We start from the raw sequence: 14839 nt of genomic DNA, 5'->3' as shown, positions 1-14839 counted from the left end.
ACTAAGTCAGATAGCCAGCCCACAATGTAACTTAAGTATGTGAAACAGTCACGAGAGAAAATTGCATGGTATCCAAAAAGAATTTTTGGCAAATCAGGATCAAGTGGATCACCCCATACCTTTTAATGTCAATTAATCTCGTAGAACTTCTTTCAACATAGACACATTCAATCCATCCTTTCATGGCAAGTGAGATACTAATTTCAAGCAGTTCAAATCATCTAAATGTGAGAGAAATTTGATGATGCTATCACGATGAACTCTATTGTAATAAATGAAACCATTTTGCGGTCTTAATAATATATGAAGATTTTAATTTACTGGAGAATTATTATCAATTTTTTTGTTTCATGTCCATCAATGAATTACAAACTCTGCTACTAATTTCCTCTTCTCCTTTTTAATGCATCAATTGCATATTAAAACTCAACGAGGGGCAATAATTTGTGAGTTTTTTTGTGTATTTATGATTTAATGCAAGGTATCAAGATGAGTGATTCAGAGGAAAAATAATGGCCATTATGATCACAGGCTTTCCCGCTGTATAGTATTGTGGAAGGTTACTCAGGATTTCCAATGGGTCAGGTTCTCCAACTCCATCTTGGCCAACGTTTTGATGAAAGAGTTGTCCATCATCATCAGGCCATATGCATGCGGTGGAAATCCAGAGTAACCTTCCATAATGGCAATTAGTCTAATCTTGTGGTATTGGTGTCCCTTATGTTTTGCTTATTGTGAACATTTTTTACTAAGAATGCCTAAATTACTTTTTCCTATTCCTTTTCCTTGGGAGCATTCTACTTATAGTTTTGCCCTAATAGGGTAGTTTCCTTCATCAAAGAAAATGAAAGGCATTGGTTGCGGTTCGTTACCCACCATTAGTTTATTCATAATACACCAATTATACCTGCTAGCAGGGTTCTCTGCTACCTGCTAGCAGCCTGCATTGTAGTGGTGCTCATAGCCTCACACCAAGGTGGCCTCATGCAGCGGCTGCCGGAACTAGAATGACGTCACACGGGCTTTTCCCTGCATCCATAATTAGCCGTCACGTTTTCGTGTGCTTGTAAATTTTCACTTTTCATTTAATCGCGAAAAATAGATATCGTCATTTAAAAATCTAAAAGCGTGAAATACATACTCCTGGAGTAATAATGTTTCGATTTAGGCAGTAAAAAAATAGGAAACGACCCTATTGAAATTCCTGATATCTGATGTTGTATTTAGTGAAAAGTGCAATGTCGTCTGATTTTCCTGAAGGTTTCTGTCATTCTGGAAGGGGTTAAAGAGAGGCCAATGAGTGAATTGGGTGGTTACTTTCCATATCATTTTGTCTAGGACGGCAAATGGAAGAGAAGGGGCAGGAGTGGAACTGTCCAAATTGTACCGTCAAGCAACAAAAGGAGAAAGAAAAAGAGAGGAAAACGTCTAGTTTGGTCGATGAGGATTGGGACCCTGGGAAGAAGAAGGCGGGTGGTGGTGGGGCGTCTGCATCAAGTTCCCCTGCTGCCGCTGCTGTGTCTGCTGCCGCTGCTGGTGGAGCCAACGCGAGAAGAAGGAAATCCACTGGTGCGGCCGCGGCGGTCATCAAGCCAGCTTCCCCTCCTCCACAACCAGTCATTGTCGAGAAGAAGAAACAGCAGCCTCTACCAAACCAACAACATTCTATTCAGCAGCTAAAGGCCAGTGAAGTGCCGGCACAAATAATAGCTAGTGCAGGGAAAGAGGCTGATGGCAGTGAGAAAAAGGTATGCTTGCTGCTCCTTCGAGGTCACTCTTTTTTCTTCATTGTGTAATGCTTTATTTAAGAATCCAGAATACCCAAATTACTTTCACTCATCCATTCTGTTTATCTAATGAGCTCTTGGATTTAGCTGTTGTAGAGGAGCAGATTTTTCTTCAAAGCCAGTTTTTTTTCATAATGCACTCTTCTTGTAATTGGATGCATTAATTGTGTTACCCATTGATTTTTCGAAGATATTAAAATATTTGTGGGAACCTATGTGGTTGACAAGTGTGTTTTATTCCCAGGGGTTTTTGTGATGGAAAGAGGAGAAACTTGGCTGCTCTGAATGAGTTAATAATTTTATTATTGGAACAGACTTCCATGAAGTCCTGTACTGGTTGAATTTCACTATCTCATGAGAGGAAGTGTTTGAAATTAAAGATATTAAAACTACTCTGTGAGAAAGCTGACTTGAAATTTCTGTTTTAATAACCTGTCCAAAATAAATAATGAAGTCATGGATTGTTGCAATTAATTTGGGAGATAATTCAAGTTGCCAGTGATTTCTTTCCACATGTAATGATAAAATTACAATTTTTAATTTCCATTAACCTTTTACTATATTGCCTCAGTGAAGAAATAAATGGAATATTTAAACTTCAGTGTTTACTCTTAAGGAATAATTATTATGCAGCATTCACTTTTTTCCATTTGGAGTTCTGGAAGAATCTTGGTATTGGGTATGGGTGAGATTGATACTAATGCTAAATTATTAATCTCCCTACTAAAAGATTTGTTTTTCAGCATATTTCCCCTGCTGCAGGTGCTAATTCTTCATCATTCTATTTTTTGGAATTCATGATTAGAGCAAATATCTAATTTTCTTCATTATTTGCATGCCTTACACTCTTAGGTGATAAAGATTTAAGGATATTGTTCTGTTATTAGTTTATTTTCTTCATTTTTTGTGCTAGTTTAGTATTTTTTACGGCAAACCCAGAGTTAGTTATTTGTATTTTAGATTATTTCACGCTTTCTTATATTTATTTTTATAATTAAGTGCTTGATGTGGGTACTTAACAACATTCCTCTCTCCAATGTATTTTCAATCCTACTTGAAAATAATGCCTTTGCATTGCCTTAATAGGAGCTGTCTTCATATTTTCCTTCTTTACAAAATTCTTCCGGGAAACTGAAAATAAATCTCTCTTCTTCAATCTCTTTTTTAAATATGTAATAACTGTGTTGCTATTTTCTTATTTGATCTAGCTTTCCCTGAGGAATGATGTTATTGTGAATATATTTGTTCGGGTATAATTTTATAGTAGCTTTTAAGCTGTGAATTTGTCATGCGTAACTCAATTTTGTCAAAGAAGTAGGATATCATCTCATATAATTTTAATTATTTTTCTATATTTATACTTCATGGAGATTTTCGGTTTTTTCCTCTATCAGGCCATGTTCAGGTGTCGCAAACAATGCTATTAGTGAGAAATATCTTGCTTCCTTTCTTGAGAATCATTATCATTGAATGTGTGCCTATTATCCCCTTATAAATTCTGTGGGAAAGTTTTCATATTCTTTGGCTTACAATAGTGCAGTAGAGGGCTTGTAATTGAAGTGTCTTTTTAGATAGTGGAGACTCGTTGATATCCATGAGGCAGGAGTCATCCTGGATATTATCTAACTATATATTTAGTGGTCCAATAGTTAAGTTACCAAAAAAGTAATAACAGTTGAAAGATGCATTAAGGGTATTTTAAGTGTTTATTAAAGAGATTATTCTTTTTAGTAGGAATTCAAAGCACCCTCCCGACAATAGTGAGAAATTTTTGTATAGCAGCATTATAATGATGTGTTAGTATTCTGGTATTCATCTGAGTATTGTGTTCTCGTTCTGTCCTGTATATTTTTTTCTTTCTCTTTCAATGGCTAGGAATACTATGAGCTCTCTATGCCAACATTAATACGTTTAGTTCTACTCATTTCCAGTGATCAGTTCAGAAATGCTGAGAGTGAACTGTAGTTGATTTGTGTTGAAGAATGACATAATAATGTAACAATTTCCGATTCGAGTATAATGGAACCAATAGCCCAACAATGTTGGGATACGAGTGATGAAAAATAAGTGATTTTTGCCTCTAGAATTGTCATTTCATTTTTGAAGCCCACATTTTATTATGATGGAGAAAGTAAATTCCAACTGTCTAATTATATTAATTGGAAATACAGCTTATGTAATGTAATTAGCATAAAAATAAGGGTATAGTTATCTTTTCTGAGTTTGAAAAATCTGTCACCATTTTGAAAAGTCAAGTTTTCAAACCAATCTTGGTGAGAATTATGTAGAATAATACTAATAAATCATTTGGTAGAACAGGTTAATCATTTCTTTTGGAGTTTGATCTTTGGATAATTTTGCAATAAATAATACGAGTGTAATCTGTCAGGATGTGGTTCAGAAGTGGGCAAGAGAAACTTTGGACTTGATTTGTTTATTTTATGAGGACTTATTGCACGCACATGTCTGCCCTGTTCACATATACCCTATCTCCGGGAGTGGCCCAGTGATCTCTTCCTCAAGCTCTCCTTCCAGTCATTCATCACGCCTCGCTTCTCATGGTATTGTTTTCTCATTTTATACACGTAAGCATCATGATCTTGGTATTATCACACCTTCTGGGAGTTTGAAGAGTAAGGTGTGATGAGCCTGCATCACCTGTTCCCATGCCCATGTACTTGAATAGCGTCCGGTGCGCTTACATTAAGTGTTTTTAGAAAGCATTGGAAATTCAGGATTGTGCTCAGAATTAATGTCTCTCATAAAAAGCGTTTCATTCAATTTTATATGATGTGATATGTGCACAAGAATGTTCTATTTCAGCCGTATTATTGCAGCTAATTGAGGTTTCCTAAATGCTTGAATGAAAATGTAACTAATCCTTGGATAGGCAGAGCCATTCCCATGTAGACTTTGCAAGTTCGTTGCGAAATATTTATTCATACTTACATATCACTGTGGTCACTTTTTATGCATAATGCATTAGAGATTTTTCATCTCTAGCCTATCTGATAATTTTTTTTCACTGTTGTAGCTTAACTAATGAAATGGGTGGATTAACATGGCCTGTGTCTGAAGATTACATGTCCATACATGAGTCCGTTTGTGACTGAGCTGCATGATATCAAAAGTCACTCTTGTGAAGTCCCCTAAGGTCCAAGGAAAGTTAACTTTACCATGCATGGATGTGTCGCACATGGTTTGAAACCTCATTCATAAGACTTGCCTGCAGATAGAAGACTGCAAATACTACAATTTGAAGGTTATTGAATGCAAATATGTTTGTATTTCAGTTTGTACTTTGTAAAGCCTTTAATTAAGAGACAAGAATAAGGAAAAAAGATAAAAATATCTTATTGGATTGGTACAAGTTTTCTACTATTTGCTATATATTTGTTTAAAAATGTTCATGTTTGCTCAAAAAATTTGGGACATCCATTTAAGTTGTGATGAATATTTCCTATCAAAATAACAAAAGTGGTGTATGCCTAATAAATTATTTTCATTTTGACTAGTTTGCTCCTCATGCAGAACTTATTTCCGAAAATGATGCTTGTAATTGATGTATGTGATTGATAATTGAATTTTTTATGACTTAGGAAAGCAGTTGGTTAAAGAAGAAAATTCTGTGAGGCATTCATTGTTATTATAAAAGAAAGCTAATATTTTTTTCACCCAGAACTGATTATTGTTGTAATAGTTTCATTTTTAATGGAAATGCAGTGCCATTTGAAAGATTTGTTCTAGCAATATTTTATAATAGTTTTTGGCAATAGGTGTGGCTTAATTATAAAGATTTTTATTGAGGGTGTATCAGTTCCAATTATTGATCAGTTCTGATTCCAGTTTGTTTCATGGAATCAGTTCTCGGTCATGATTCTTGGTTTCAGTACTTAATCATGTTTTTCATTTTAATTGCTTTACTTAAGATATTGATGAATTTCTTTATGGTACTTTGAAAACTGACTTACATAATGCATCAATTAATTTGAACACTTTAGGGATCCATAAAAATCACCTTGTCTAAAGTATGTACAGGCGGTCCCCGACTTTCGTACACAATGCGTTCCCGAAAACTTGTACGAAAGTCGAATTGTACGAAAGTCGAACCATTGACTTCCATACTAATTAGGGGTTCCGTTCCAAAAGAGCGGAATTTACGTACTAAAACCTTTTTTTCACGGAATTCATTTCAATTGACTTAATTTTAATAATATATTAATAAAACTCCTCAAATCATATAATTTATTTCGAAAATACGCAGAAAATGCAAACATAAGTTTAAAAAACAAGAACTCCGTTGGCAATCGAGTGAAACTTCCTCTTGGCGTTTAAGTTGACACTCCACTCTAAATAAAAGTTAACGTCATGTGCAAGCTTTAAAAAGGATTACGTCCACTATAAATAAAAGGACATATCAAGTAGCATAAAAAAATGTATTCGTTGAACCCGCACTCTGGATACCTTTTAATTTTTACACCAAAATTCGATGTTTGGCAGGTGACATTCGTGATCGCGTATATTCCGCATGTTATTCAAAAAAGACAAAAGACAAACGGAATTCGGGTGATATGTCGTGCAATATCGTTGGTGAAGGTTTACATCACGGTCTTAGAGGTTTACATGAATTAAACAGCACTCAAACGAAAAAACACAATTAGAAAGAAGGTCTTACTAGTTTTATTGAAAGCCATTCGATGATGTCTAGTCAACTTCTTTTGAAAAATATCTTCAATGAAGGCTTTCCTCTTCTCTTGATAAAGGAGCCTATAGCAGGCAGTCTCTCTCCCAAATAAATCACCTAGATCAGAGTCAATTACCAACAATTCCCTTCATTATATACGTTCATATTGTTCGCATATACTGCCGATACTGCAATTTGAAACAATTGAATGTTGGGATGCGCAATAAACATAGCGGGAATTTTAAAAAAAATTACAGACCAGCGTCCGAAAGTCCGAATTTAGCCTACGAAAGTCGAGTAAAAGGTGTCAATTTTGAACGTACGAAAGTGCGAATTGTACGAAAGTCGAGTGTACGAAAGTCGAGGACCGCCTGTACTATAAAATAATGCTCAAGAAAGGCTCCTAAATGCAGTTTTTCACATTCTTTGGATCTTGATGCTTTTCGTCTTTAATTCTGATTGTGGTTCTTAGCTGAATAACTAGTTGAAACAATAACCCAGCTTAAAAACCATCTCTAACTTTGAATTCTTCTTTCCTTGTCCTGTCCCAACATTAACGTTTTCTTGGTGGAATAGTTTTTAAAGTTATTGAAACTTATTTTAATTATATTATTAGCTAAGAAGTCAACCTTCTTGTTGATTCCTTCCCATGTACTAGCATAGCTTTGTTAAGGTAGCGGCAGATCGCCTTAAGAATGCATGCTGGTTGCATTACTCCCGTGAGTTACGATGATGTTTTCTAATTTTTCTCGTTGTATTAATCAAAAGTTGTCCATATCTGTAGTACATAACTCATGCTGGTGTTCATGAAAATGATTTTCGATTTTTTTTGTATTCAATGGAAAAGTGAAAATTTTTAACAGTGTAAAAACGCTAATGCAGACATATAACCTCAATGGCTTGAAGGTTAATGCCACGAAAATTCCTTCTATGTATTAATTAAAAAGAGATTTGGTACTTCAATCCATACAGCAAAACCTTGATTTTATGCACTTTGATTTTACGTCATGTCTTGATTTTACACTGTTATTCTCAAGTCCGGCTGGCAAGCATAGGGAATCGCAATGGGGAACTTTGGTTTTTATGGTTTTTCTTGGTTTTTTGTGTAGATTTTCTCTTTTTAAAGTATTAACTCAGCCCATTGGAGCCAACTAATCTTGATTTTATGGTCTTTTATCTGATTTGTGCAGTTTTCTTGTTTTTCTGCTTTGGTAGAGGATGGCCCAACTCTCCAAGGGAAATCTGATCTCAGTTTGTCCAAATAGTTAGTCAAGTTTCTCAAAGAATTACACATGCTTTTTTGTCAGATTTAATCAAAACATTAGTATCACATGACAATGAGTGATATCCAAGCTTTTAGGTTTTTAATGGCATCGATGTTTTACATTCATTATCACAGACACTTGCAATAGCTGAAGTATTAAATGGAATAACCAAATGAAACTTTTCACGCACATATATGGATGTTTAAAGAAGTATCATTTTTGTATATTGTACAATTTCTGGATTGCGGGTGACTCCCTAAAAGTGATCACCGTGGCTAGTCCCGGTATACTTAAAATGAGCATTACTATGCTTTATGTGACTAATGAAACCTATCTCCCCATCTGCATGAAATGAGAGGGAGAGTGTATATTTAGCAAGCTTACAAATAATACCATTGAGCCCCGCATGTTTATCGATAGTGATGTCCATTTACTTAAGAAACTTCCTTTTTTTCGTTATTGGATCTCAAATTTCTGATGTTTAGGTAACCAAGCCGAATTCCCTGTTTACATGCCTAAGCTGACTACATGTTTAAGTGTATTTATTTGGAGATGTATTCATTTTATGGATGTGTATTTACACTTTCATTATATTGGTTGGTATTTAAAGCTTAGACGACAAGCAATTGTCATGTGGTTACTTTTGGGGAAATATTGTTAAGTAGTGCTTTACAAGAATTTAATTGTTCGTTAATAAAATTGCTGTTCTGAAAACCTTCACCTTCAAAAGTTAAACAGCTATTGATCTGCATTCTTGTTTTGCTGTCTTCATTGCTTCCAGGTGTTCGGGAAAAGATTCTTAAGCCGCCCACTGAAAAGGAGGAGAAAATCCTGACAAAAGAGTGGGGGGTTCATTGTGGACTTTGATTTTGTTGGAGGCTAGGGTGTTTTTTTTTCCTCCTTGTTAAGATGGCGTTGAATTAATTGAAGCTTTTCATAATTTGTTGGTTGAGGAAAAAGTAATCGATTATTCTGTCAAAGAGTTGACATTTGTGGATTCAATTGAAACTCTTAGGTTTATCTTCCTGGAATTCCATTGCTCTCTTTCTTACAGAAAATTATGTACTGTATCGTGTGTAAGAAGGAAGCTCGGCCAACAAGCATTTACTGTAGCGACACTTGCATTCTGAAACATGCTCAGGAGAGTCTCAGCCTCACATCCAAAGAGAAGCAGAGTGGTGTGTCTGCCCCAGCTGTTGTTCAGTCAAAGGTTTGTTGTTTGTCTGTCAAGAGCTATGTATTTGTGTTATGGTTAAACGTTAGCATTGTATATACTGTCGGGTATGGAGTAGGATATCTATGATTATGAGTCATGATTTTTTCCAAGCAATGTGTGTACACTGTCATGATAACTGTCACTGTATTATGATTATTGGTTAATACTCACTCGTGAGTTGTTCTAACAGTAACACTTATAGAATAAAATTGTCTAAGTATCATGTGAAATGTGATTTTAGAAATAATTTAAGTTCAGTATTAAATTATTTGGTGTGAGAGACAAGTATCGAAGCCATAGAATTATATCCTGCCAGTCAACTATGGAACCAGCTTTCAATTGTTGGTGCAAAATCATCTAATGGCATGGGACAAGAATTTGAAGATATCCAAGATGTATGTTATGTATGTGTTGTAAGTGATGAGAGAGAGAGTTTCGAGTGCCATCTTTCATATTATGGTGTGAAGTGGATTAATTTAGTGCAGTGGCCCAGGTCGAAAAGCAGAAAAAAATTAGACCTAATTTAAATTATAAAGGTTATACTCGTGACATTGTAGGTAGTAAAGAAATTTCAGCAATATACTTGGATTGTTCAAACTGTACATACAAAGAAATCTTTCTTAATTATAATGAACAATCCAATTGTATTCTGATAATTGTTAATTTGCCTGACTTTGTTATTTTCCATTCAGTCAAGGAATGCAGGAATAAAGACTTTTAATAGTGTTATCGTTGAAGAATGTTTCTTATAATTTACCTCATTTTAATGGAGTTTTCATTGGACCATTTCTTAAAAAAATGTTGTAGGCAAAGACTGTGAAGTGTAAAGGATACTTAATGATCCTTAATATTTGCATAACATTCTTGATATACTTTGAATTCTTGTGGCCAGCTTGACCAGGAAATTTTATATGGGATATGTACATAGTTTTGATCTCTTTATTTGAAATTTGTAGAAATAATGTGGAACTGAAACAGTTATCAGTCAAAGTTTGCTGTGTTTCTGTGTTCCTGAGTGTCTGGCAATATTTCTCTTTCATAGTGATTATTGTGGGGAATGTATTTTTATGCCGGTTCGTACCTAATTGGTAATACGCTGATCTAATTTTTTTGCATACACTCTTATAATTGCCAATTGTGATCTGATCTCATTGTACCTGTATATTGTGCAACCCTGGCTGACACTGCCATATTTTGGTTGAAAATTTTTCATAAACTATTTTTAACTTTTTTTGTATCCACTGTAAATAATATCATGAAATGATACTATGTAAATTTAAGGCACTTGGGTTTTTTTTTCCTTATTACCTGGGTTGCATATTTCTTGTTTTTCACATTGAAAAAGAAAATACATTTTTAAGGAAAACTTAAGTTGTTGTAAGAATTTATTGTGTAAGTCCTTGACCCATTACCCAATTACAAGACGAAGCTATGAAGCAATACCGATATTGATGGACCTCTCACTTTTTAGTTGTTTAAAACTTCGTCAGCAATATTTTTGAATAAGACATTAGATATTCGAGAGAACAAGAAAAAATAGGCGCTAAGCGCTCCAGTTTCTAGTAAAAAGAAATCAAATAAAACTTCAATATCATCTCTCTTAAATTTGAAGTCTTAAATGAGAGGGGAGTTGCTCATGAAATTTAAATATTAACCTTGGTAATCAATGATTTATAAGAGGATTGAGAAATACAAGTAGTTCATACACCATAGTGTGTGAACAAATTCCATTTCTGGAATCTATTTTTGGAAAAGAAGTAGGGGTACAATAAGTCTTCTAATTGTTACTGAACAATTGGTCACACTATTAAGCTATTGATAAAATTGTTAGAAAAAGAAAAATGGCAGTGTCCCAGGTATACAATCTGTTAAATTTAAGATAAATTAGCATATTTGATAGTGATTATAAGTATTATGTAATTTAACAAATTTTCTGTTGGTATTTTAGGCTGCACCGGCACCTGTAGTAGTGAAAGATGTCTCCAAAGAGATACAGGAGGCACCTGTAATACAGCATGTCATCAAACCCAATCAAGATCCCACATCTGTTATTGTAGCTTCAGGGGAATCTTCAAAAGCTACAGCAATAGCCATTGCTCCAAAAGTGGCTAAAGGTGATGCACGAGTTATTGTTTATGAGCGGAAGACAGGACGCTTGATGACAGGTAATTAGGACCAATTTTATTTTTATTAATGGTTAAGACTCAGATTTCAGTATTAATCTTCCTTAGTGCCAGCAAAGCAAAAGATTTGGCATATGAGTGGACTAGGGAATCATTAATATTGGCTGTTAGCTAAGCTATTCTGATTTTTTGACATCAGAAATCTTTGCTACTCCTTGAAAGGTTATATAATTTTTCATAGTCGGAAAATAATTGTGGCCAACTAACCTCAAATTATGCATACAAGCCTATGATTTTTTGTCTTTTTAGTTTGTAGTATTCTGGGTATCTTCTTGTAGGTGCACAAAAATCAGAAAATTAAGGAATTATTCTTGAATTTTACATCCTAGAAATATCTGTAAATATTTGCAAATTTCTGTAAATATCTCCTTCAGGTATTTGCTCATGATAATTAATGTGATAATTAAATGATAAAAGTTTTTTCATGACAAGCCTAATCATGCATGCATCTTTATCCTGTAGAAACATCTCATTTTTTTTTTTTTTAGCAATATGACCATAGGGTAGATAATATCGTATTTGTCTGAATATAGTCCCCCCTTTTTCTCCAAAAATGTCAATGGTAAAAGTAAAGAGGGGACTATATTCAGACCTATTTTATAATTTTTCCCGAAACTGAAGCCTCGAAAGGGGGGGGGGGGACTATATTCGGAGAAATACTGTATAAACATTTACCAGTGGATTATATCTAAGAGCTTAAATTGGTTGAATTTAAAGTACATACCGTATATATCTGAATATAGTCCCCCCTTTTTTCCAAAAATGCCGATGGTAAAAGTAAAGGGAGGGACTATATTCAAACGCATTTTTATAACTTTTCCCGAAACTGATGCCTCAAAATTAGGGGGGGGACTATATTCAGAGGGGGACTATATTCGGAGAAACACGGTATATATTTTCTATTGGCCATCAATAAGCAATTTTCATGATACACCGACATAAAACTCAATTATTCACATTAGCCCACAAAATATAAAAGTGTTAGATACAATGTTGAATGAGAGGGAACACTTCCAATGAGTATTAATTGCTTTTCTGAAATTACATTATCATTTGACTTGGCTAACTTGATTAATTCACAGATATGCCAGTCAAAATACAATATACAGCAGACTCCCGATTATCCGGCTGTGGTATATCCATGCTGTGGATTATCCGTTCATGATTTTCACTCTCCCTCAATTTTTTCCACGATCTTTATAAAAAAATAAAATCAAATGCAAAATCAACAGAATGACTGCATTAATGCCAGGATACACCGGGCTTGTTATTTCCATTCCAATCCCCTTCATAAAACAGAAGCGATCGCGTGCTAGCTGCATTTATGGGAGCACTGTGCTCCTGTTTTCCAAGCCTCGTAGTGCACGACCGTGCTCTGTGATTACGGATACACGTCCTGCAGCAGTTGCAATCCAGGCAACATGCGAGATGCAACCATGTGGTGTGATGCCTGACAGTGTAGTTTCCCACATCGAGCAGTGGCTTTGATGCATTCGTATAAACCACTTTTCAGTATTCATGATCACAAAGCCACAGATGTGTGGTTTTCGAAACCAGGCCTTACTTGTAGCATGAATAATACGAGTATAGCCATGTTATAGTCTTTAAAAAGATCGTGAACTGGTGAAGAAAGCTCTCAATGACTCCGGGAAACACTTTAAAATAACAGAATAATTGCTTAAATAATAATATATTGTTTTATGATGTAAATTATGAACATTACAAGAAATTTATGTGAAATTTTGGGTTACCCGTGTTTTCCAATTATTCGTGCCAACTCTCTCGCTGCGCCGTGCTGACAATGCCAAGAAATGAAATTCTCGTCTCGACCGCCGAGACGAGACTCAAGCACAGCACTACACACACCCTATTAGTAGGTAATGAAAGATTGTCTACACCGCCTACAAAAATAGAAATCAGCATATAACTACAGTCGGAGAGTATCGTGTATGTCTGAATATAGTCCCCCCTTTTTTTTTCCAAAAATGCCTGTGGTAAAAGTAAAGGGGGCGACTATAGTCAAACGCATTTTTTTTTACTTTTTCCGAAACTGAAGCCTCAAAATTTGGGGGGGGGGGGGGACTATATTCGGAGAAATATGGTATTTATTATTTTGTTCATAGTTTTACATAGTTATTGATTCTGACCCCTTTATTCCTTGTGGCCACCCTAGAAGAACAGTCTAAAAAGAACAACACAAAGGAAACAAGACTTTTGATTAGACTGTGCTATCAACACATAAACGAGCATTCTTCCTCCTCGCCTAAATACAATTACGTTAGATCAATTATATTGAATATAAATAATCAAACAGATGGATTAGGGATCTAACCTTGCTATAATTTTTCCAAAACATAATTATTGCATGTGTACGCACTTGTATTTAAGCATAAATGCCACCGTGACATTAATGCCATTGTCAATGTATTATGACTAACCTTTTCATTCGCCACTTTAAATTTATCTCTTTGTTCAATAAGTTTGATCATAGAGTTTATTTATGAGTTTGATCATAAATACTGTACAAGTTTGATTTTCTTCGCCTTAAAGCGCAGAACTGTTTTTGATCGTCAATTGCTCTCGGACCTCTTGGATCATTTGGTAATATCATAATATCTAAAATTGGCTTTCACTGACACCTAGATAACGGTGAAAGAATTTAAAAAATATATTATTATTACAGTACACTCCGGATTATCCTAATTGGCTAATGATGGGAAGAGACGGCACGAATAATAACGGAAAACACGGATAACCCAAAATTTCACTTAAATGTCTTGTAATGCTCATAATTTACCTAAAACAAACAATATATTATTATTTATGCAGTTATTCTGCTATTTTAGAGTGGTTCCTGGACTAAATGAGAGCTTTCTTCGCCATTTGGCGATCTTTTTAGCGGAGCGTGGTCACGCACTGCGAGGCTCGGAAAACAGGAACACGGTGCTCCGGTGAATGCAGCTAGCGTGCGATCACTTCAATTTTACGAAGGGGATTGTTACGGAAATAATAAGCCCAGTTTATCGTAGCATTCATTAATGCAGTAATTCCGATGATTTTGCGTCCGAGTTTATTTTTTTAAATAAAGATCGCGGAAAAAATGAGTGAGAGTAAAAGTCATGCACATCTGCATCCGCATTTTGGATAAACTGCAGCCGGATAATCGGGAGCCGTCTATCTAATAATTACATATTTATAAATAACTCTGAATTGTGTGACTTGTATAATTTGCCCTACACTTATTTTCATACTAACTTCAGATTTCACCAGGGCCATATATTACGCCCTCAAAATCCGCTTAATATAATGCGTTGCAACATGCAGAATCAAAATCTATGCTCTTTGAAAAAGGGTTATAGTGGCGGCACAATGTTGCAGATACAGAATAGCCCTGCTAATTAAAGGTGTAAATGATCAACCTGTGAGGTATCCTGGTTCAAGGTGGTGAAATGGTTGATTTTTATGAAAAGTCCATTGAAGGGGAATATGTAACCCCATAAAATGTGCAGCTTGTCTTGGTGAACTACTAGTGGCCATGAAGTAATTTTCAAATTCTAATCAATTATACTATGCTTTGAGAACAACAGTTTAATCAAGCTAGCATCCTTTGATGAGTGTTAACATCATGTCAATATGTGATATCTGAACAAATTAATCATCATCATTATAATTATTACTATGTCAAATGCATTTAACATAATTTA

At 35.0% G+C, this 14839-nt stretch overlaps 1 protein-coding gene across 1 annotated transcript in view; it reads left to right on the top strand.

Moving 5' to 3' along the window:
* LOC124154674 (death-inducer obliterator 1) overlaps positions 1–14839 on the top strand; it is a 90696-nt gene that overhangs the window by 55900 nt on the left and 19957 nt on the right. Inside the window, exons 10-12 of the mRNA XM_046528544.1 lie at positions 1339–1748; positions 8791–8946; positions 10901–11117. Of these exons, the coding sequence (XP_046384500.1) occupies positions 1339–1748; positions 8791–8946; positions 10901–11117 (783 nt within the window). The remainder of the gene's footprint in view (positions 1–1338; positions 1749–8790; positions 8947–10900; positions 11118–14839) is intronic.

The sequence above is a fragment of the Ischnura elegans genome, chromosome 2, assembly GCF_921293095.1.
Source record: "Ischnura elegans chromosome 2, ioIscEleg1.1, whole genome shotgun sequence".
In the NCBI taxonomy this organism is placed as follows: domain Eukaryota; kingdom Metazoa; phylum Arthropoda; class Insecta; order Odonata; family Coenagrionidae; genus Ischnura; species Ischnura elegans.
Note: the sequence above shows the minus strand (reverse complement) of the source record. Positions and strands in the feature narration are given on the sequence as shown.